Source organism: Delphinus delphis, chromosome 20 (genome assembly GCF_949987515.2).
Source record: "Delphinus delphis chromosome 20, mDelDel1.2, whole genome shotgun sequence".
Lineage (NCBI taxonomy): Eukaryota > Metazoa > Chordata > Mammalia > Artiodactyla > Delphinidae > Delphinus > Delphinus delphis.
Window position 1 is genome coordinate 40,846,847 of NC_082702.1, and position 24,595 is coordinate 40,871,441.

General features: G+C 49.4%; 1 protein-coding gene across 1 annotated transcript in view; it reads left to right on the forward strand.

Moving 5' to 3' along the window:
- Positions 1-4,320: 4,320 nt before the first annotated feature.
- Positions 4,321-24,595, forward strand: part of PSKH1 (protein serine kinase H1) — a 34,315-nt gene continuing 14,040 nt past the window's right edge. The window contains exons 1-2 of the mRNA XM_059999178.1: positions 4,321-4,420; positions 17,455-18,481. Of these exons, the coding sequence (XP_059855161.1) occupies positions 17,525-18,481 (957 nt within the window). The 5' untranslated portion in view covers positions 4,321-4,420; positions 17,455-17,524. The remainder of the gene's footprint in view (positions 4,421-17,454; positions 18,482-24,595) is intronic.

The window sequence follows — 24,595 nt, forward strand, 5'->3', positions numbered from 1 at the left end:
CAGGATGAGATGGGCGGGCTGAAGACCACCATAGGGGACTCAGTCTTTCTCTTCACAAACACTCATTTCCCAGGGGCAGTGCAGAGCTTTCCATTGCCAGCAGGTTCCAAGACTTCTGGTGGTGACCCAAGATGTGTGGGAATGCACATATTTCTCTGTTCTCCCGGGCTGGGAGAACTCCTAGCCCTACCTGCCCCTCCTGTCCTGGCCCCTAGGGGCCATGTGAGGTGATAGAGTGTCCGCACCCCCACCCTCAGCCAGTCCATCCCCCTCCCCAGGTTCTTTCCAGTTTCCAGGCTCCTGTCCATCTCACCTCCTCTTCCCTCTGCTGAACTACCACCTTAGCCTTCAAGACACAGTTCAGATTAAGTACCCTTTCCTCTCCTTCTCTGGGGTCCTGATTAATCTAAGGGGAGCCTGTTCCAGAAGATGGGGAGCCCCCATTGGAGTCTACATTCAAGTACCTGAGGTGACCTGGAGCTGCAGAAATTGGGGTCACGATGAGGGTTCCTCTGGCCTTACGCTCTCCACAAGCTTGTTCTTTGAGAAGAGGTGTGCAGCGTGAGGTCAGAACAATCCCGGAAGGCTTTCTGGAAGCACAGAGGAGCCCCAGTTCATCATGGTGGAGAAGAAGAGCAAGAATCAGAACGGGCAGAATCCTGAGGGAAGGAGGAGGCCTCAGAGAGGGTGAGACCCTCTATTGATCAGTCATCTACTGTCCCTGCCAGGACCCTCTTCCAAGCCATCACCCCACGACTTGTGTGGGCACTGCCATGGCCTCCTCACTGGCTTCTACTCTCACTCCCTCCACTTTATTCTCCATTTTCTAAATTGAAAAACTGATCCTGATATTAAACTCCTTTTCATTGTCTATAAGGCCCTATGTAAGCCAGCTATGTTTATATATAGGACATTTTATTCAGTCTACTCCTTCAACTCCCCCTCTATAGTAGCACAGAGGAGTGATCTACCTACTCAGTCCTTGGGTTAAGGGGAGGTTTCAGAGAAGGACCATGATAGAGGGTGATAGGAGGTAAGGATACAAGACTTACAAATGGTGGAGGAGAACTGGGGCTGAGTTGGAGAGGACTTTACAAGAGGGGCCCAGGCAATCAGCTGGGAGGGGAGGAGGGGTGGGAGTCCAGAACTTGGCAGGCCAGGTTTGCACTAAAGCCCATGCTGGGAGGTTGTTGGCCCTAGGACAGAATCAGGCCTGATAGGACCCTTGACTAGGCTCCAGGGTGACAGGTGCCTCCAGAGACCTCCACCCTACTTTATCATGTAGGAGCCCTACTTCAGCAACGCTTCCCAAACACCCTCCCATTCCAGTTAGCTAAGATGCCTCAGTTAACTCACTCTCTGCCCTGTCTTTTCTCCTGTACTTCATTCACCTGTATTTTTATCCCCACTTCTCTCTCTCTCATCCATTCCTTACCCATCTCACATCACCTGAAGGAGAAGGTTCAGGAAAAAAACCCTCCCAGATCCACCCCCTTTGACCACCAGTATCTTCCAGAAGGAAAGGCCAGCCTTTTATTCTTTGTACATCTATTCTCTGTGCTCAGAATAACCTTCCTCATTTCCTCCTGGTGAACTCCTACTTCTTGTTCAGTATCACCTACCGCCTCCCTAACCCTGACTCCAAGCTGAATCAGAAGCCTCCTTCAGGTCCACAGAGCTCCTGGGCTTTCTTCTGTCTCTGTACGGATAACACTGGTTCACTGGCTTCTTACTGTCTGGGTCTAGGTCAGAATTCCCCACTCTGGATTCCCCAAGCGTCCTCTTTGTGTCTCTAGCACCCAGCCTAAGGCTGGGTATAAAGAGTGTACTTGTGGGAGTGCGTGGAATGAAAAACAGAATTGCTAAATCCTGCATAGGAAGTGTTACAGTCAGCAAAAGCTTGGACTGAGAATGACTTCAGTATGGAGGATGTGTCTTCTTGGGGCAGCCCTCTTAACCTGAGCATACTATTTGGAGGGATGGTGCTGGGGCTCCAAACCCCAAAAGTCTTTCTAGAACCACTCTTACTCTTGGTGGGTGGCCAGGAGCAGGCCGCTTCCAGGAGCAGGGGCTCGATTGTGTTGGCCAGCCATCAAAGGGATTACCATCCTCCTGCTGTGACCTACTTTCCCCTGGTTTTTGCCCCCTAAGTCCCTGCTCTTCCCTGGAATTGAGTGACCTGGAGTGTGTGCAGGGGGGTGGGGTTGGGGACAGAATCTGCTCTCTGGCCAGGGGCTTAAGAGCTTTGTGTGTTTTATCCCAGAGCTGCAGGAAAGGGGTGGGCAGAGAGCCAAGTGGGCTGAGCCCTAGACACAGCTGCCCAGGCTAGAGCATCATGATAATGGTGCTTCTCATGTTTGCAGCTCTGCAGACGTGGAACAGCTTATTGTTCAGGGGAGAATCTGGGGGTTGGATATCCTGAGCCCAGTCCCCTCTGCATCAATATACCTCTTCATCTCAGGGCCCCCGTGTTCTTCACCAGAGCCCAGGCCAGCACCTTCCATAGCAAGGGCTCAATAAACATTTATTGAATTAATTTGCTGAATGTCTGTAAAATAGAGGTGTTGTGTGGATTTCTAAGCCCCATCAACCCTGGAATTCTATATTATTTTCAACCCTCACAATAACTGTGAGGTCAAGATTATGATCCCCATTATACAGATAAGAAACATGAAGCTTAAGGAGGGGAAGATGTCTTGCTTAAGTTCAGTTCACACAACTGTGGAAGTGTCAGAGCTGGGATATGATCCCAAGTTTGATTGGCCCCTAAGTTCATTCCCTTAAGCATCACACTAGACATATGGAAATAATTTTTTAAGTTTTCTTTTTCCTTTTTATTTATTTTATTTTTGGCTGAGTGGCCTGTGGGATTTTAGTTCCCTGACCAGGGATTGAACCCACGCCCCCTTGCAGTGGAAGCATGAAGTCTTAACCACTGGACCACCAGAGAAGTCCCTAAAGGTTTCTTTTTTAATAAAATCTTTTATGAAGCCCTACTACATAAAACAGACTGTGATATTTTATTGGTGTTAATATATGTTTAGGTTTAAAGTATACCATTAGCTTATACAGTTAAAGACAATTCCATGTATGAAGTAAGGGCTCAATAAAGATTTTAAGAAATGAACAGACTGCAATGAGGAAGATGTATGGAGATTACAATCCCATCATCACTCAAAAGTAGTTGTGGCCAGGGGGGTTAAGGTGATGGACTAGAAATCCATTGGGGTTTCCCTGCGCAGGTTCAAATCCTGCCAAACTATGCCACCTTTCCCTTATGGTGATCCCTATTGAGTCACAGCCAGTTGGGGAAGAATGCTGTTGCCTTAAAGAAAGAAACTGGGTTGTTCTCCAGCCCTGCTCTTTATGGTTGCTCAGTGAAAGACTCCACCAAGCACGTGGATTGCGCCCCAATAGTAAATATAAGGTAAGTAATAAAAATATTATTAAAGAAGGAAAAAAAATCCCCTTATTACTTGAGACACTTATTTCCCCCCCATCTCCACCCCGAATCTGGGTTGATTGTAAAGTTAAGTGAGATAATTCTGACCCTATAGCGGAATTGTTAATGGTAACAATTTTTCTTTAATCTACTTGTTTTGCAGCCTCAGGATATACTAAATTTAGTAACAATAAAAACAACAATAATTAAACTGTTACTCTGAAGTTGGCCCCAAACTAATCTCACCTATTCTCGTTAACCATTTGCAACTCCAATGTGATGGAGGTCAAATTCAACATATCTGAGTGCCTGAATTATTTTAATTTCAGTTAAAAAAATAATTTGTTAATTAAATTTACACCGATCCTTTCCCGAGTTCCAGAGGCACTTCCAGAAACCTCCTGAAATGCACTACGTCCCCAACCACGCACTATATTATTATTTTATTTTTGGCCGCGCCCCGCGGCATGCGGGATCTTAGTTTCCCCACCAGGGATAGAACCCGTGGCCCCTGAATTGGGAGTGCGGAGTCTTAACCTCTGGATCTCCATGGAAATCCACCCAACCTCGCACTATAAAGCGCCCTGTCCCCAACCTGAATCTTGACACTTTCTCCCTACTTCCCACGGTGCCTACCCCAAACCTAAGGTCGAGACACTTGGAGCGACACAGAGACTCACCTCCTACTCCAGAAGAGAGCCCGACCCCGCCCTGAAGGCGTTGACTGGCAAGCCACGCTCGGAGAGCCGCCAACCACGTAGCCCGGCCCTCTCGAGTCCGCCCCTGTCCCGCCCCGTGGGCGGCCCGGATTTGTTTTGGCGTCAAGAGCGCGCGGTGATGACGCCACGACGCTGACGCCTGAGGATGGCGGCGGCGGCGGCGGCGGCGGCGGCGGTGTTGGTGGTCGGGGCTGTGTCCGCGGCCCGGAGAGGGTCAGCACAGTCGCCCGGACGCCGAAGAGCCCGCCGCCCGCGCGAGGTGAGGCGGCCCGGCCAGGACCGACGGCCCCATGGGCGGGAGGGGCTGACGAGCTGCAGCCACGGTCGCTTCCTGGAGCACTGGGCCCGTCCCTGCCCAGCCCAGAGCCCTCGGCCTGTGCCCGCTGCGCCGGGGCCTAGGGGGAGTGGGTAGCAGGCCAGGCGATGGCTGCTTGGGGTCCCTGGTGTCCGAGGCTTGACTGGCCTTGAAACATGCTGCTGCGCTGGGTAGCCCGTCTCTGAGGCCCCAAGGGCCAGGTGGACGTGGTCAGCTGTCCTGCCAGCTGTTCAACCAGTCGACATCGGTCAGGGTGAACCAACCTGGTTGTCCTCACTACCTTCTCGTGTCTGGCACCTACTCCACACCTCCTCTTTTGCTACTGAACGACAGGGTCGGGGGGCAGCTAGTCTCTTCCTTGTTCAGGCTGGGGAAAATCACACCTGAGTCCAGCCGGGTCGCCTGCTTTGTAACCCAGTTATCCCTCTGCTTTTATAAGGGGAAGCCCAGCTCCCCCACGCTCACTCCCTCTCCTGAAACTGTGAAGTGATAATTCCCACTTGAAAATCTGAATAAGTCCTTCATTGCCTAAAACTGGCTCCTTGGTACCTGCAGGGTAAAGGCCAAACTTCATAGCAGGGCATTCAGGGCTCTTCATAATCTGGCATAATCCTGAAGTTAACACCTGGGCACTTCTGTCTCCTGCATACATAGTTTGTTGTTGGGGGTATGTATATCTGCCGTTAGCTCTGTGTTTTAACACCCTTTCGCTTTAGATACGCAATTTTCTCACTTTGTACTACTCTTCTTTTCCCCACCCCCACCTCCACCCACCAGTTTAGAAAATTTACATCTGTCCTTTAAAATCCACCTTAGATTTAATTTCCTTGGAAAAGCCTCCCTTCACATGTAACCATTGACTCCTCTGTACTTCAATTCATGTGACTACTGTTGGAGTTTATTGTGTTGTGTCACCTGATGGTTGGCCTGGGGATTGTCTCTTCTGTCTGCATATCAGTGTCTGGCTCTGTGCTTGGCATAAAGTAGGAGCTGAGTCAACTGTGATGGGTTGCTGATTTAAGAATGGATATAGATTCAGCTATACTACTGAGCACATATCAGGGGCCAGGACCTGAGATGAGCACAGCAAATGCGAGTGTCCTGTTTGCACATTCACACGTGTGCATGTGGTAGGTGGTGCAGCCTTGTCAACCTGATGATCTAAAATCTCCTAGGGTGGTTTTTCAAAATACAAATTCAAGAGTTTCATTTTCTGAGATTTTGATGCAGAATATCTGGAATCTGGTAGGAATCTGTATTTTTGTTTTTTTTGTTTTTTTTTTTTGCGCGGTACGCAGGCCTCTCCCTGCTGTGGCCTCTCCCGTTGTGGAGCACAGGCTCCGGACGCGCAGGCTCAGCGGCCATGGCTCACGGGCCCAGCCGCTCCGCGGCATGTGGGATCTTCCCGGAACGGGGCACGAACCCGTGTCCCCTGTATCGGCAGGCGGACTCTCAACCACTGCACCACCAGGGAAGCCCGGAATCTGTATTTTTTTAAAACTCTCCAGGTGACTTTACTATGCTCCTTAGTTGAAAATCTTTGTCATTACTCCAGGAAACTGTTGTGTCTTTGTCCAGTGGGAAGGGCCAGCTGTGCCTTGTAGCACACAACTGCTGTTGCAGTCTCATTTCCCATATCTTGGGGAGGCAGGATGATTTGGTGGTTAGAAGTATGGGGTTTGGAATAAGAAAGACTTTGATTCAGTTCTTGATTTTTATGAGATCTTGAGGTTCTTTGAGTCCTAGTTTGCTCATCCCATAATAGGAATAATCATGCCTACTTTATGTGGTTGCAGAGAGGAGTGAGAATGCATATAAGACGCTTAGCACAGTTGAAACTTAGGAAATGGAAGCCACTGTTATTACTAATGGCTGTTCTTCCCAGGGTTTATCCCATGTCAAAAGGGGATCTCATCTTAGTAAGCCTGTTTGCTCTTCAGACTGAGTCTTGTGTAGGAAGCTACCTTATGTTATGTGATTTCCTTGAGGTAATTTCTGATCATCAGAGATAGCTCTGACAAAACTGCTTCTACTCAGGGCAGTTGCAGTTGGCCACTACCCTAGAAAAGATGTGGATTGCTGACTCACTGGAGGGCGGGTTTGCTGAATAAGTATGTTGTCCAGGTCTAATTGCAATTCTTGTTAAGTTGTGTAAATGAGCTAAAGAAAGTGCAGCTTTCAGGAAACCTGTTTGCCTCTTACAATGAGCTAGAGCTGAGCCTCACTTGGAATGGAATACCCCAGAAGATCCTAGTTTGCCTCTTACACTGAGCTAGAGCTGAGCCTCACTGGGAATGGAATACCCCAGAAGATCCTAGTGTCTGTGAAATCTGAACTAGATACTGGGGTTCTCTGTCACTCACAAGTTCATCGTTAAGTGAGTGAGACTTTGGTTTAGCCGTCTGTTTTTACTTTGTAAGTGTGAGCATGTTATTTGGGCACTTTTTTTTTTTTTTGCGGTACGCAGGGCTCTCACTGTTGTGGCCTCTCCCGTTGCGGAGCACAGGCTCCGGACGCACAGGCCCAGCGGCCATGGCTCACGGGCCCAGCCGCTCCGCGGCATGTGGGATCTTCCTGGACTGGGGCACGAACCCGTGTCCCCTGCATCGGCAGGCAGACTCTCAACCACTGCGCCGCCAGGGAAGCCCTGTTTGGGCAACTTTGATCCTCTCCATTGCTTCCTAACTGTGTGATGTGAAGTGGCTATAGGTGTGCCAAAGTACTGACCCTTAAGCTTTGAGATAGCTGAGAACAGCTGTCTCCATTGGCCCAGGGTGCACAGAGAAAAATTTGAGAAGTACAGCCCTGGAAGAAAGGAAACAATTCCGCTTGTTGAGAGCTGGAGAGAGACTTATTTATTTGAACTTTCTTTTCTTCCAGGAATCTTACTCAGTAAGTATTAAGCCAATTTGTGTTGGCTAGGTCATCACTGAGCTAATTCTTGGTACAGCCCTCTGTTGCCATGGCATCTCATGTGATGCTAAAGTAGAAAAATGTGCTGTTTTCATTTGCTAGAGGAAAATTATCACAGAGGGACCCCTTCCAGGCTGCCAGCCTTGAAGTGGCCTCACAGGGCATCATAAGAGTAATGGATCAGGGGACACTTGGTGTGGAGCCATTTGGGCTGTAAGTTCCTTGAGAACAGAGATTATAACTGCCTTCTTTTTATCTGTCACAGCCCCTGGCAGAGTTCCTGGCCCACAGCAGGAGCTCAGTAAATATTTATGGGTTGAACTTTGGGATTTTGGAAGGAGAACCCCAGGTACATTGCCAGAGGCTGTATTTCTGATGATGGGATGGGCAGTGGGTGGGATGTCTCAGATGGAGTTGAGGATCAGGATAAAATGAGGAGGACACGACAAACTGTTGAACTCTCCTTCTCTCAGCCCTAAAGCAGGAGTCTCTGCTCACCAGTTATTACCATGTAGAGCAGTGGTGCATAGAGTCTTTAAGAGGTGGAGTCCTGAGTTACTATATTCCAAAGAGAAGTTGTAACAATTCTTATTATGAAATGGTGTTAAAAGCTAAAACATTACGGAAGTGAATAATGAACTGTGTCTTTAGACACAAACACTAATCATTTTTAAAATAATTTGGTGTATATTTGGTATAATAATTTGGTGTATATTCCCCCAGCTTTTTTTCTTATGTATATACTAGTCTATGCATTTCTACAATATGTATTTATTTATTTATTTATTTAAAGAAGATGTTGGGGTAGGAGTTTATTAATTTATTTATTTATTTTTGCTGTGTTGGGTCTTCGTTTCTGTGTGAGGGCTTTCTCTAGTTGTGGCAAGCGGGGGCCACTCTTCATCGCGGTGCGTGGGCCTCTGACTATCGTGGCCTCTCTTGTTGCGGAGCACAGGCTCCAGACGCGCAGGCTCAGTAGTTGTGGCTCACGGGCCTAGTTGCTCCGCGGCATGTGGGATCCTCCCAGACCAGGGCTCGAACCCTTGTCCCCTGCATTAGCAGGCAGATTCTCAACCACTGAGCCACCAGGGAAGCCCTACAATATGTATTTTTTAACTTTAAAAATATAATATATGGTGATGACTTTAAAATATAGCAATAGCACAGAAGTATGTAATGTGAGAAGTAAGAGTCTCCCTTCCTTCCACCTGTTCCCCCGACATTCCCATACCCTAGAGACAGTCACTGTCAACAGCTTCTCTTCTACCTTTCCAGGATATTTTTTTCCCATGTATATGTCTATACCTTTTTAGAAATTTCTCATTAGACATATGCTTCACATACTCTTTTTTTTTTTTTTTGGCTGCAATACGCAGCATGCGGAACTACCCCGACCAGGGATTGAACCCCTGCCCCCCTGCAGTGGAAGCGCAGAGTTTAACCACTGGACCACTGGGGAAGTCCCTTCACAGACTGTTTTAAACTCCTTGGTACATCACAGACGTGCATACCAGTACAAAGCCAATCAAACTGACGGGTATCTTTCTTTGTCAATATATATGGATTTACCTCATTCATTTCAACAGCTGCAGAGCATTCCATTATGTGATTGTATCTTAGTTTATTTAATTATTTCCTTCCTGATGAATATTTGGGTTTCAATTTTTTCATTATTATAAAGAATGGTTCCATGAGCCTTCTTTTGCAAATCTATCTTTGTGTACTTGTGGAAGTGGTTTTGTAGAATTATTTCTGAAAATGAAATTGCTGGGTCTTGTGTCAGTTTCCCTGTTTTAGTTTTCTAAACATTTATTTATTTATTTATTTTTGGCTGCATTGGGTCTTCGTTGCTGCACGCGGGCTTTCTCTAGTTGTGGCAAGCAGGGGCTACTCTTCGTTGTGGTGTGTGGGCTTCTCATTGCGGTGGCTTCTCTTGTTGCGGAGCACGGGCTCTAGGTGCACGGGCTTCAGTAGTTGCAGCATGCAGGCTCAGTATTTGCAGCACACGGGCTCAGTAGTTGCGGCACGCGGGCTCTAGAGCGCAGGCTCAGTAGTTGTGGTGCATGGGCTTAGTTGCTCTGCAGCATGTGGGATCTTCCCGGACCCATGTCCCCTGCATTGGCAGGCAGATTCTTAGCCACTGCGCCACAAGGGAAGTCCCAGTTCTCCTGTTTCAGAAAGCAGAATCGTGTGGTTCCCCCTAAGGTTGCAGAGGTCCTTGTTCAGGGTTTTGTTTTGTTTTTTTAAATCTTACTGAAGTATAGTTGATTTACAGTGTTGTGTTTAATTTCTGCTGTACAGCAAAGTGACTCAGTTACACATATATATTCTTCATATTCTTTTCCATTATGATGTATCACAAGATATTGAATATAGTTCCCTGTGCTATACAGTAGGATCTTGTTGTTTATCCATTCTATATACAGTAGTTTGCATCTGCTAATCCTAGACTCCCAATTCTTCCCTCCCCCCCGCCCCTTGGCAACCACAAGTCCATTCTCTATATTTGTGAGTCTGTTTTTGTTTCTTAGATATGTTCACTTGTGTCGTATTTTAGATTCCACATATAAGTGATATCATATGGTATTTGTCTTTCTCTGACTTAACTTTGCTTAGTATGATAATCTCTAGGTCCATCCATGTTGCTGCAAATGGCATTATTTCATTCTTTTTAATGGCTGAGTAATATTCCATTCCATACACACACACACACACACACACACACACACACACACACACACACACACACACACACACACACACACACCCATCTTTATCCATTCATCTGTTGATGGACATTTAGGTTGTTTCCATGTCTTGCCTGTTGTAAATAGTGCTGCTGTGAACATAGGGGTGCATGTATCTTTTTGAATTATAGTTTTTTCTGGGTATATGCCCAGGAGTGGGATTGCTGGATCATATAGCAACTCTATTTTTAGTTTCTTGAGGAACCTCCATACTGTTTTCCATAGTGACTGCACCAATTTACATTCCTCCCAACACTGTAAGAGAGTTTCCCTTTTCTCCACACCCTCTCCAGCATTTATTATTTGTCATGTTTTTTGTTTTTGTTTTTGTTTTTTTTTGCAGTACGCGGGCCTCTCACTGTTGTGGCCTCTCCTGCTGCAGAGCACAGGCTCCGGACGCGCAGGCTCAGCAGCCATGGCTTATGGGCCTAGCCGCTCCGCGGCATGTGGGATCTTCCCAGACCGGGGCACAAACCCGTGTCCCCTGCATCGGCAGGCGGACTCTCAACCACTGTGCCACCAGGAAAGCCGTGTCAATTTTTTAATGATGGCCATTCTGACTGGTGTGAGGTGGTACGTCACTGGTTTGATTTGCATTTTTCTGGTAATTAGCGATGATGAGCATCTTCTCAAGTGCCTATTGGCCATTTGTATGTCTTTTTAGGAGAAATGTCTATTTAGGTCTTCTAACCATTTTTCTTTCTTTTTTTAAAAAAAATTATTTATTTTATTTCTTTTATATTTATTTTTGGCTGCGTTGGGTCTTCGTTGCTGCATGCAGGCTTTCTCTAGTTGTGGTGAGGGGGGGCTACTCTTCGTTGTGGTGCGCCGGCTTCTCATTGCGGTGGCTTCTCTTGTTGTGGAGCACGGGCTCTAGGCATGCAGGCTTCAGTAGTTGTGGCACGTGGGCTTCAGTAGTTGTGGCTCACGGGCTCTAGAGTGCAGGCTCAGTAGTTGTGGCACACGGGCTTAGTTGCTCCGTGGCATGTGGGATCTTTGCGGACCAGGGCTCGAACCTGTGTCCCCTGTATTGGCAGGCGGATTCTTAACCACTGCACCACCAGGGAAGCCCTAACCATTTTTCGATTGGTTTGTTTGTTTTTTTGTTATTGAATTGTAGGTGCTGATTGTATAATTTGGAAATTAAGCCCTTGTTGGTCCTATCATTTGCAAATATTTTCTCCCATTCCATAGGTTGTCTTTTTGATTTGTTTATGGTTTCCTTTGCTGTGCAAAAGCTTATAAGTTTGATTAGGTCCCATTTGCTTATTTTTGATTTTATTTCTATTGCCTTGGGGAACTGATCTAGGAAAACATTGGTACGATTTATGTCAGATAATGTTTTGCCTGTGTTCTAGGAGTTTTATGGTGTCTTGTCTCATATTTAAGTCTTTAAGCCATTTTGAGTTTATTTTTGTGTGTGGTCAGGGGTTTTTATCTAAAGTGACAGACTTCTTTGCCTGCTATCCCTGCTTGCCTCGTGATGGTTAGAAGTGCTGTTTAGCAGTTACTTATTTCTGGGATTCCTGAGAGATTACTGCCTACTTCATTTTGATAGACAGTCTTTCAAAACATGGGAGCAGAATATAGAGATCTTTGCAGGCAAAAGGTTGTGAAGCTTTGCCGTGGAGAACGGTCTTAGGAGGTGTTATTGGAGTGGGCTGGGTGCCTGCCTGGGAGGCATCCACAGACTTCTGTGGCCGGGAAAATTGTTTCAGGATCCATCCCTGTCCTCTGCTCCTAGGCCCCTGGTCTCCCCACAGATGGGTCTGGCAGTTTATGGACAAACTTGCTTTGGAGTTCAGATAACAATCTGTAAGACCCAAATAGACCCGAGAACTCTGGCTTCCTTTGTTTTTGAGGACATTTATACAGGCGCCCAAAGAGCATGGCTTTGGTTTAACCACCAATCTGGCCTCTTCCTGCCACTTGAAAATTTCTGAGGTTCTGGGATTGTTGCCCTGCAGCAAAAAGAAGCCTGAGAACCAGCCCACCTTTCACTCAGTGTTAACAAACATTGAATGCCTGTTCAGAGCTCAGCACTTGGTTGGGAGCCAGAGAGTTCTAGAAACCTGAGAAGTGGCCCCTTCCCTCAAAAGGCTGACAACTCTAGTGATCAAAAGTAATCTAGAGTATAGCCGTGAGCAGTGTGACCCAGATTGTACGTGGAATGGAGGTTTTGGAACATGCCCTTCAGAAAAGATCCTTGGGCTTACCTGGTGGCGCAGTGGTTAAGGATCCACCTGCCAATGCAGGGGACACGGATTCGAGCCGTGGTCCAGGAAGATCCCACATGCCGCGGAGCAACTAAGCCTGTGTGCCACAACTGCTGAACCTGAGCTCTAGAGCCCATTAGCCACAGCTACTGAGCCAGTGTGCCGCAACTACTGAAGCCCGTGAGCCTAGAGCCCGTGCTCCGCAACAAGAGAAGCCACCATAATGAGAAGCCTGCGCACCGCAACGAAGAGTAGCCCCTGATTGCCACAACTAGAGAAAGCCCGTGCACAGCAATGAAGACCCAACACAACCAAAAATAAATTAAAAAAAAAAAAAAAAGATCCTCGTGAAGGTTCGTTGATTCATCAGCTGAGTGGTATGAGGAAGGATTGAGACCTTGGCCTGGTGAGTCTGAGCTCAGCTAGGCCCCAGGCACTTCTGGAGTCTATCTGGTTTGGTGGAAGGAGCTCTGGATGGAGAATGAGATTTTGGTTCATTCTCGACTGTCACTATCTGAGTGGCTTTGGACAAGTTTCTACCTTTTTGGCATGTCATTTCTATAAAGTGTTAGCGAGGACAGTAGTGCTGAATGCTCATGCCTACTGCTGCACTCTGTCCAATATGCTTACCTTCTTTGAGGAGTGCTTTGGGTCAGGCTTGGAGTTGAAGGTGTGGAGGCCGACTCCAGAGAGTTCAATACTTTCTGTAAGATGTGTTAGGATTGGTGTCATGAGACAGAATAGTGATTTGTGAGAGCTGGCATAGCATGACCTTCCTGGGAGGTCGCTTCTCGAGGCTTTCCTCATTCACCCCCACCCTGGTCACTCTGCTGGGGGCACATACATGAGAGCTGAGGACAGGAAAACACTTTGCCCTCTTCACAGAAGGAATTTTGCCAGCTGCTTCCCTTGTCCCTGTTTGCCTTTTCACCTAACTGATGTGAAAAGAGAATTTAACAGATGTGATTGGAGTGTGGAGCAGCTATGATCACCTGGAGGTCATCAGCAATTCCCCGCATCAGAGCTGGTACCTTCTTTCCTGCACTCTTGATCTGTAGTTGGGAAGGTGGAGTACCAGCATCAGCCTGTCTTTGAAGAGTTTCTAATTGGAACAAATATGAGAGAAACTGTGTCCCAGAAAGGAATAAGGAAGGTCAGAGAGGGATAATCCTTGGCTGTCTCACTGCTGACTTGAGATCCTTGCTTAGACTTTGTTTAAAGTGAAAAGTCAGCCCTTTTCTTTTGTAAACCTTAGTTTTTCTCATCAGGACCAGACTAGATATGCACATCTAAACAAAAAGAGCCTGTGGGTACACCTGGAGACAGTTACTTATTTTGCAGATCTAGGGTTGTACCTCCTCTCCAGGAAGAAGTGACATCTGAGTAGCTGTGCTGCGTCACCCATGCAATTTGTCTTCTCTCTGAATGGTGGTAGATGTTGTTCACAGTGCGGTCTTGGGGATCAGGGCCTGTGTTCTGCCTCAGGAATCCTGGCCCAAGAGCTTTTTTTTCCTGAGCTGCAGCCCTTTACTGTATTAAGTCTTGTATTTTCCCTGAAGGAAGAGATGAGTCTGCAAAATTCCAAAGTCCACAGTTCTAATCTTTGGCCTCTGTGAAAAAGAACCTTGTTTCTAAATGCCTTTGTTTATTATTTTTTTATAATTTATTAATTTATTTATTTTTGGCTACATTGGGTCTTCGTTGCTGCGCGCAGGCTTTCTCTAGTTGGGGCGAGCGGGGACTACTCTTCGTTGTGGTGCATGGGCTTCTCATTGCGGTGGCTTCTCTTGTTTTGGAGCACGGGCTCTAGGTGCGTGGGCTTCAGTAGTTGTGGCACACAGGCTCAGTAGTTGTGGGTCGCAGGCTCTAGAGCACAGGCTCAGTAGTTGTGGCATACGGGCTTAGTTGCTCTGCGGCATGTGGGATCTTCCTGGACCAGGGCTCGAACCCGTGTACCCTGCATTGGCAGGCGGATTCTTAACCACTGTGCCACCAGGGAATCCCTAAATGCCTGTGTTTAAACATGATTTCCTAAGCTGCTATATGGGATCTCCTGGGCATTTGGGTGAAAACTGCAGCAAATCCTGAAGAGCCCATGTTGGTTGAGGAATCTTTTCCTCTTATGTGAGGAAAGATAAATCTCATTCTGCTGAGAGTCATACTGACATACTGATTAAAACCTGAGCCCTTAATCTTTGGTCTTTTTGTCTGATGGATTGGTAATCAAGGTCTTGTGTACATTTCAGAGGTGAGCTTTTTCCTTGGGAACATTGGTCAGTTATTGGTCAGTTATCACCACCTTAGCCACATTGGTCAGTTACCACCATCTTGGATTCAGACTCTCACTCAGGGCCTCTGTGTGGGTTCTCTGTGACCCTCAAGGTGCCCCAGCAAAAACCTCCCTGGGTCTCCCTCTGCTGCCTTTCATGGGATCTTTTGCTGGCTTTGAAACAGGTTGGGGGTGGGGGTTGGTGTTGCCCCTGGGCAGCCATGGAATCTCTGACCCTGACTAGCTCTTTTCCTTCTTCTTTTTTGTTTTTAAATTAATTTTTATTGGAGTGTAGTTGATTTACAATGTTGTGTTAGTTTCTGGTGTACAGCAAAGTGAATCAGTTATACATATACATATATGCACTCTTTTTTAGATTCTGTTCCCATATCAGTCATTACAGGGTATTGAGTAGAGTTCCCTGTGCTATACAGTAGGTCCTTATTATCTATTTTATATATAAAGCAGTGTGTATATGTCAACCCCAATCTCCCATTTTATCCCCCTCTTTCCCCCTTGGTTGACCAGATCTTTTCAACCATTAGATTCTACATCCAGCCACCCCACTGCAGCACTTCCAGAACTGAACTCTTCCTACTGCTTCCCAAGCCTGTCCCTCCTGCTGCACTCCTGACCTTCTGCCCAGGAGCTGGAGTGAGGGACTGGAGTGCTGTCCTCTCCTCCCTTTCACCCCTATGTCCAGCCTCCGGTCCCTGTCACTTCTCCTGCTGACCTCTCTCCATTCCGCCACCCTGTCTGTGCTGCTACCTTCCTCACTGGCCCTTTCAGTCCACTTTGACCCTCCTCCAGTTCAGCCTTATACTTGTTTCTAAACACAGAGTCGCCTCTCCTTGTAAACCCTTTGGTAGCTTCCTTTCACCTCCCAGGAAGGTCCTGGCTCCTCGCTATAACTTGGGCTGCTCTCCACAGCCTAGTTCCTGCTGACCTTCCAACACTTCAGCCCCCAGTTCTGTCTTCACATCACCAGACTGCACATTCCCAGGCACGGGATGCTGCTCTGGGCCTCTGAGCCTTTGAGTGTGTCATTCTCTCTGTCTGAAACAACGTTCCCACCTTTCCTCACCTGCCTCATTCTTACTTCAAATTCAGCATGGGGGTCGCCTCCTCCAGGAAGCTTTCCCTAATCCCTGTGTCATTCTTGTGTCATTCATGTATCTACTATTGTTTCTCAAGCCTAACATTTACTTTGTTATATTGAAATTACCTGTTTTGATGTTTTGCTCTTCATTTAGACGATGAGTTTATCGACCATGTTTTGCCTGTATTGGGTATGTTAAAATATACCTGCACTGGACGTCTTATTCATTCCTGTATCGCTAGTAGATGTTCAGTAAACGCTTGTTCTGAGTTGATCATTTTATCCCCAATTCTGTATATCCTAATTAATAGGAAATTCTCAACTCTTTTCTTTCACCCCTGGGGCCCTCAGATAGACTTAGAGAAGGGCAGGCTGGATAGAAATGACCTCTGGAAAACGGTACTTCAGCACTTCAACTTGTCCAGGGCCCCACCAGCCACAAGGTATTAATAGTTGGAACATCTTTGTCTGGAAAGCAAATGGGAAAGTCTCCTGGATTCTCATCCCATGGAAGCAGAGTGCCCCAATCCACAGCCTGAGTCTCATCTGGATGAAGTTGTTAGTGTCCTTTCTGAGCTCAAGGCCCGCTCTGCCTCTTTTTTTTTTTTTTTGGCTGCACTGCGTCTTCTTTGCTGAGCGGGCTTTCTCTAGTTGTGGCAAGCGGGGACTACTCTTCGATGTGGTGCGCAGGCTTCTTGTTGCGGTGGCTTCTCTTGGTGTGGAGCACGGGCTCTAGGCACGTGGACTCCAGTAGTTGTGGCACGCAGGCTCAGTAATTGTGGCACACGGGCTTAGTTACTCCATGGCATGTGGGATCTTCCCGGACCAGGGCTCGAACCCGTGTCCCCTGCCTTGGCAGGTGGATTCTTAAGCATTGTGCCACCAGGGAAGTTCCCCCCTCTGCCTCTTAAATGAATCGCAGGCTAGTTTGGTGGCTATCTGGTGGCAGTGTGCTAAGGCTTGTGGTTCCTACTTCACTGGAATTGATTTTAGCCATTTCTGGGACTTGTGTGGCATTTTAGCCATCTATGTGGTAAACTGGGGAAGTGAGAGACCATGGAACAGGGTGTTAAACTGCCAGGGTGAAGATGGTGCATTAGAAAAGTAGTGCGAGCCATCCAGGGAAGAGTGAGGTTAGGGCAGCACCCAGAGCAGTGGGTGGTGGTGGGTTGTTGCAGTGGGGGATCAACCCCTGCAGGAGGCCTAGAGGGCTAGGAAGGTATCCATGAGGGAGGAGGCCTTGGGGAAGTGGCTTTCTACACCCTGGTGGGTGATAGTGTTGGAGAACAGGCCTCCAACACTCCACGCCCCCGTTTCAGAAAAGATGAGTCAGAGTAATAAGAGGAATAATTTTAACCTTTAAAAAACATAGGACTTCAACTATGATAAGGGACCCAGGGAGAGAGTAGGGAGGAGGGTGGAGGCAGTGACAGCTGAGCCTGGTGCATGTTCCTGCCCCTCCTCAGAGTTGAAGAGCAGCATGAAAATTATACCCCTGGAGATGTACATCAAGACCACGGAACTCAGACCCAGTCTTTCATGTGGATCCTTCATGGCATCTGGGCTCTAAGCACTCAGGGGCCAAAGCCATTCTCCCTTCCAGGGAACCATACCAGAGTCAGGTCTTCAGTCTGGGTTTATCCAGGGCCAGGGGGGAGGGGGTAAGGAGGATGGCTGGGATCCCTCCAGAAGTGTCCCTGGCTATGCTGAGTTCCTTTCTTCTGTCTGTGTAGGTGTAGACGGGGCACTGCCTGCAGAGCAGGTTCTGCCAGCCTCGCTAGAGAGGATGCCCCCGTGTCCGTGATGGGCTGTGGGACAAGCAAGGTCCTTCCCGAGCCGCCCAAGGATGTCCAGCTGGATCTGGTCAAGAAGGTGGAGCCCTTCAGTGGCACTAAGAGCGATGTGTACAAGCACTTCATTACAGAGGTGGACAGTGTTGGCCCTCTGAAAGCTGGGTTCCCAGAAGCCAGTCAGGGTGCAAACCCCTGCCCTGGTGCCCCCACTACTGGCCACACAGAGCCTCCCTCAGAGCCACCACGCAGGGCCAGGGTGGCTAAGTACAGGGCCAAGTTCGACCCACGTGTGACAGCCAAGTACGACATCAAAGCCCTGATTGGCCGAGGCAGCTTCAGCCGAGTGGTGCGTGTGGAGCACCGGGCAACCCGGCAGCCATATGCCATTAAGATGATTGAGACCAAGTACCGGGAGGGGCGGGAGGTGTGTGAGTCGGAGCTGCGTGTGCTGCGCCGGGTGCGCCACGCCAACATCATCCAGCTGGTGGAGGTGTTTGAGACACAGGAGCGCGTGTACATGGTGATGGAGCTGGCCACTGGTGGAGAGCTCTTTGACCGCATCATCGCCAAGGGTTCTTTCACTGAGCGTGACGCCACTCGAGTGCTGCAGATGGTACTGGATGGCGTCCGGTATCTGCATGCACTGGGCATCACACATCGAGACCTCAAGCCTGAGAATCTGCTCTACTACCACCCAGGCACTGACTCCAAGATCATCATCACCGACTTTGGCCTGGCCAGTGCCCGCAAGAAGGGTGACGACTGCCTGATGAAGACCACCTGTGGCACACCCGAGTACATTGCCCCTGAGGTACTGGTCCGCAAGCCCTACACCAACTCAGTCGACATGTGGGCGCTGGGCGTCATCGCCTACATCCTGCTCAGTGGCACCATGCCCTTTGAGGATGACAACCGCACCCGGCTGTACCGGCAGATCCTCAGGGGCAAGTACAGTTACTCGGGGGAGGTGAGTCTTCTGTCTCGGGGACGTTGGGAGGCCCCTGGGTGGGTGGGGGCTCCTATCCTACAGCCCTTAATCAGGGGCATGTGCTCTCAGGGCCGTGTTCGTGGGGCCAGACAGATGATGTAAAAATGGTAAAGTGAGACTAGTAGGGTATCTTAGCTTGAATTTCCCCAAAAGTGAGCCCTGAGACAAGGACTTGGGAGCAGACTGAGGACCCTGTGAATAATCATGTGGAATGTGCTCAGAATTGTACCACTGAGGGGCAGGAAAGAGGGTGGGTTTTAATCCACTGACTCTTGTATGAGTCGAGAATTTCTTTGCAGGGGCTTTTAACGCCTGGCACTTCTGGGCTGTTCTGAATGCCAACTAGTGGTGGAGAAAGTCCTCAGGCAAAGAAGCAGAGAGATACAGGCACTGGCCATGGGAAGCTGTCAGCACGCACGTGAGCACTGCAGCTGCAGGCGAGCCCAGAGGTGGGCTGAGAGGAAGCAGGACAGGGCATCCATAGCATCTAGTCCAGAGGACTAGGGCAAGCTAGTGACCGTGCCCTGTCTAAAGGAACAGCTGCTTCTCATCTCAGCCCAGTTTTGCCACAGAGCAGGGTGGACTCCATGCACCCAGACATTCTAGTTTTTTAAAGAGAAGCCAGAAAATCTGATCTTAAAGTGTTAAAATATAATTCACATATTTAAGCAGTACCATGTGCTTAACCCAGCAAATGCTTACTTCTGGCCCTAATTCAACCAGCAGGGCATCAGTTTGTGTCTTTGGATCCATTGATAGTCCTGATGCCTGAAAAGACCTGTTAGGTTTCAGCACTGCTGGGAGCTGAAGGGAGGTGCAGAAAGAGTAAGAACTGGTTGGTCCTCAGACAGGATGCTGACGGGGTAGGAGACAAGGCTCACCACAGGAAACGGTGAACACAGCAAGCTGGATAGAATGTTCTTGGGGAGGTTGTGAAGAGAAGAATGTGTGATGGCTTTATGTGGGAGGTGAGGTAAGCTTTGCAGGATGACAGGCTTCTGCCAAGGCAGTGAGGGCCCCTCCCCAAGTGGCCCCTGCAGAGTGCTCCCCACAGTGTTCCTCTCAGGCCTGCACTGCTATCCATGCCTCCTGAACAACCCATGGAGAGGGGAGGGAGCTCTGGGACCAGCTCCCTTCTGCAGCCCAGCTTTCCTCCCAGGAATGTTGGACTGGGCCCTCCCTGGTCTCAACCAATTGGCCCAGAGCAGCATTTCCTACAGGAGTTGCCCCAAAGCCTCATGAAGGCAAAGTGCCTGCAGTGCTTGTGGTCCTGTGCTCGATCATCTTCCCTGTCAGCTTCAGGACATGGTCGTGGGGTCAGTCAAGGATTTCCCTCCTGTGAGCATGGGGGCTGGCCTTCCCTAGGGGGTCCCCACATCACGTGCCTCAGGGTGGTGAGAGGAAGGGAGGGAAGCCACCTTCTTGCAGCCAGCTCTGTGCTGACCACAGGTGAAGGAGAAACTGGGACATTCTCCAGCTCTCCCCTAAAGTTTTTCATGTTTTCTTCTGTGCTCCAAATGGATTCAACAAAACAAATGCCAACTGGCTGGGAAGCCCAGGCTGTGATGCAGTGGTCACAGCGGACACCGCCCTGCTCACCCTTTGGGCTGGGTTTCATCACAGGTCAGAAGATGTGGGACCTCACAGAGGCAGTGTTGTGCCAGGGCCCTGCCTGGCTTGCCCTTGGAGCTCTGTGTGGTGTAGCTTAGCTACAGGAGGCAGGGAGGTTTCCCAAGAGTTGCTGACAAAGGAAGGATTCTTTCCAGAAGTCTGTAGGTTTGCCCAGGAGTTCCTGATTCTGGCAGTCGTTGATCAGGCAGTTTATCTAATGGGAGCTTGCAGAGCCTTGCTAACTGGCTGTTGATTATCTGAGGGTGAGAGAATGACAAATAAATAGGGTGGGGAATGAACTCAGGCTTCCTGCTCCTATTGTGGCCACAGACTGAGTCCTGAGACTCTGCTTCCTGCTCTGCTGGAATCACGTGGCACGGGTCTGGGGCTCCTGGTGTGTATGGGGGCACTGCCCAACCTTTGGCCCCCACTGCCCTTCATCTGAAGCTGAAAACATCAGTTCCCAGTCCCAGATTCAAATCCCTGGCCAGCACTGATGGCACCTGTCTGTTACCAGGAGCTTGGCAGACCCTGAGAGGAGATTCCACCACCATCTGCAGAGAGCTCTGGATTGGGAGGAGTTTGTCTGGGGTATTTCCTGGGTAAGGATACCTTATCATTAGATCAGGCTCTCTGAGCTGGAGACCAGGCATCTTTCTCTTTTGCTTGTAATTGCCTACCCGTAAGTGCACTGGGGATGATGCAGAGAGACATGAAGGCCTGTTCCCCATCCCCATGAAACTTGAGATTGCCCGGGAGAAAGGACTAGGAATAGGAAATGGCCACAGAACGAACCCCTGTTGGCAGGCACATGCCAGCACAGGCCTGGGCAGTCTGGAACATGGGCCATGGGGCGCAGGTCAGGTGGTGGATTGGCCCCCCTTCTTAGGACTGGGCCCTGCCCCCATCCTCACCCAACCATCTGTCTTCTACTGTGTGATGGTCATTTGCCCTTATGAAGGCATTCTGAGTAAGCAAGGCCCTGTCTGAGAGCCTCAGGAAGGTGTTTCCGTCTAGCTTCTTGTGCAAATAAGGGACTGCCCACTTTGAACTCAGCAAGGTTTGGAGGTGTGCATTCCTCACCTGACAGTAAGTCCCATGGCACTTGGTGCCTTTCTAATAGGCACCCTGCCCCCTTATAGTGGTTTCTCATGTATACCACACTGTCTTGTGTGCTTGTTTCCCAGGGGCTCTATCCATGCAGCTCTCTTTCAGGCTCAGTAGTTTCTGTGGACTTGAATAGAGGACTTCCTTCAGGAGGTGGGCTTTGAGGAGGAGGAAGCTCAGAGAAGGGGATGTTGCTCACTGTGCTCCAGAATAAACAGGAGATTGTTTGGGAATAACAGCAGAGGTTGATGAGGCCGGGCCAGGCCTGGTGTTTGTTGCTGGGAGCTCTGTAGTGCCAGGGATTATTTGGAGATTCCAAGCATTAGGTGGGAGGGAGCCCTCTGACAGTGAAGGGGAAATGTAACAGGAAGTGTTGTGGGAGACTAGCTGGAGGGAAACTAACTGGGGGCTGTTGGAATAATCCCAGTTTGGAATGGGGGAGCCTGGTGTCCTGGGGATGTTTGGGTCAGATCAAGGATTCTAGCGAGTGGGCTCAACATAGTACATGTGAGCCATAGTTTAGAAAGAGAAGGAGTTGGGGGGCAGAGCCATCCTGCAGCCCTGCAGGAGGAGCATCATCTCATGAGGCAGATTGAGAAAAGACCCCAAGCTGCCCTCTGCCCCGGAGAGTACGTAGAGTCCTGCTTTGACATCCCCACATGGGACCCAGTAGTGGAGGGATGCACACAAGTGGGGCCTCCTTCAGCACCTGCCCCACAATGCTGACACTCTAGACACTCTAGCCCCCAGCCCTGGCCCCACGCTCCACCCCATTCCCTACACACCATGGACCCGAGATGTTTGCTCCTTTCACTCCACACTATGCTTTTGCTCAGGATTTTCCCTCTATTCTCAGTGTCAACCTAAGAAATTTGACTGGCTCTCAATCATCCAATTCAAAGATTGCTTCCATTAAGAATCATGCCAACCATTGCCATTGTGTAGCCTACTGAGTACCAGGCACAGGTCTGAGGGTTCTACACCCAGCATGTCTAATCTCTACAATAATCTTGTCAGTGGGTATAATCCCCTCATTTTATAGATTAGTAAACTGAGGCTAGTGAGGTTAAGTAGCTTGTCCAGGGTCTCACAGAGGGTGGCAGGCTTGGGATTTGAATCCAGGCCATCTTGGCTTCAGAGTTCTTGGCCTTCCCATGCCTACAGTCTACTTTCCCTGACACATATGCCTTAGCGTGTTGCTGGAGTCTTTGTTTCAGCACTTTCCCAGGCTGTCATCTGTGGACATCTTTTCCCTCCCCAGCCTGTAAGGTTCTTGAGGACAGCATGTGTATCAGTACATATGCTCCCAATACTTTCTCCTGCTTCTCTTGAGGGAAGCACCAGTGGTTGCAGGTGAGGCCCTGGGCAAGGACCCAGAAGTGACTGTCAGGTAGACTAGGCTGCTCCTGCTGGCTGGGAGTGTTCTCTTCTGGGGCTGGGCTCCAGGAAGAAGTGGGGAGCCTGCTGGAGATGCACTTAGGGGGTTGTTGGCCAGACCTGCATATAAGCAAATGTAGGAATCTTGGAAGAGGAGAGAGTTCTGGAAAGGAAAGCCTGTGACAGGTGATTTTGAGAGGAGAAATCTGAATTTTTATCCAGTGACTGGAGGTGCTGGAGTGGCGAGGGCCAAGCTAGGGTCATGTTGGAAGTGATCGGGAGATACATGTTGGCCAGATGTGAGGAAGGCCTGTGTGAGTGTGAGAGCAGTTTGAAGACAAGGAGAGTCACCTTGAAAGAGGGAGCTTCCTGTCATGGGAGGCCTGGAGCAGCTGCTTCTAAAGGAGTGACACAGAAGGTGAGTCACCATCTGTAGACCGTACGAGAGGACTGTTATGGTCCCGCCAACTTGGAGATTCTGTGATTCACCTGACATGAAATGCGACGTTGTGGGCCTAACGTTATTGCTTTTGTCAAGAGTTCTATTCCTAGAGGCAGGATGGATGAAGAGGCTCTTGTGGGAATGATGACAGAGTGATGCCATCAGCAGCTTTGCTGTCTGCCACGTTTAGCAACTTTTAATTGTCACCCTCCTCTGCTTGGGCAGTCTCTGAGCTGTGGGCGAGCCCAGGTGACTGCACCAGGAACAGGTGGGCTTGGGCAAAGGTTCTCACAGAGCCTTGTTCAGGAGAGTGAGTGCTGCCAGGCGGAGGACAGAATCCTGGTGGGAGACGAAGCTCACCTGCAGGACCGATCTGCCACTTCCCGGGGGATTGTGTTGGTGGGAGGTAGCTTTCCAGGGGTAGGTCTCTGGGCTGCAGGCTGACCATCCATCAACTTGGGCCAAGGGGCACTTGCTCAGGGACTGTGAGTTACACCATGTGGTAGTTCTGATAGCCCTGCAGTAGGATGAGTGCCCAGAGCCAGAGCTGACATTTACATTCCCATCCCAGCTGTTTGCCACTTCCAAAAGTGACTCTGACACTTGCCATTCTACCCTGGGATGTTGAGAGTAAAATGAAGTGCAGGGCATGTGGTGTGTTCTGGTGCTCTCCACGTGAAGGGCACCTGCGCCTGTGGGGGCTGCTCATGCAGCCTGCTTCATATGCTCTGACGGAGCGGCCAGGTGAGCAGGGATAAGACCTTGCCCCAGAGCCATGGGGTGGACTGCACGGGGGACGTGGGAGAGCTGGTGACTGGACGTGTGTGGGCAGCAGAGCGGAATGCAAGGAGGCAGGTGGTGTATTTCTGGGCTCGTGCTTGGATTCTGCTGGATGCCTTTAATTGCCTCGTGTTCCCATGGCCAATGTGGATAGGGGCTCATGTGCCACCTCTGGGCTACTGCTTGGCTCCCTGGAGCCCCATCCTCTTGGCATCCCTCTGCTGTTGTTGCCCTGGTTACACACTCACCTCCTGTGGTGGCAGAAACTTGCCCATCTCCCCACATTGTTGCATTTAGCATTTTTGCCAAAACACCTTGCTCCGACCACCCACAGCATCTCGTTATCCCAAGGTCCTTTCATTACTGCTGTTTCCCACCGCCCTGCTGAGGTCTCCTCCAACAAAGGGGTATATTGTGGGTTGCGTTCAGAGCAGCTTCTGGTGCCCTATCCATCCCCTCCCTCTCCTGCTCTTCCCATTGTCTGCCTCAATAGCTCTGCCCTTTCACAGGCCCTGTTGCTTCTAGGCCCTTAAGTTCCTCTGGGACCTGCTGGGGCTCTTGTTTCTCCCACATTCTGACCTCTTTAAATCTGCTTATGACCTCCCACGCTCATCCCCTGCCTGCCCCCACTGAGGTGGTTAAAGGTGACCTGATCCAACCACACCCCCCGGCTGTGCCTCTCCAGACTCTCCTTCCTCGTAGGTTTCTCTGTCTCCCAGTGCGAGTGTGGTGCCCAGACCTGAGCTTTGCTGCAGCATGGCCCGGCCAGCCTGGAG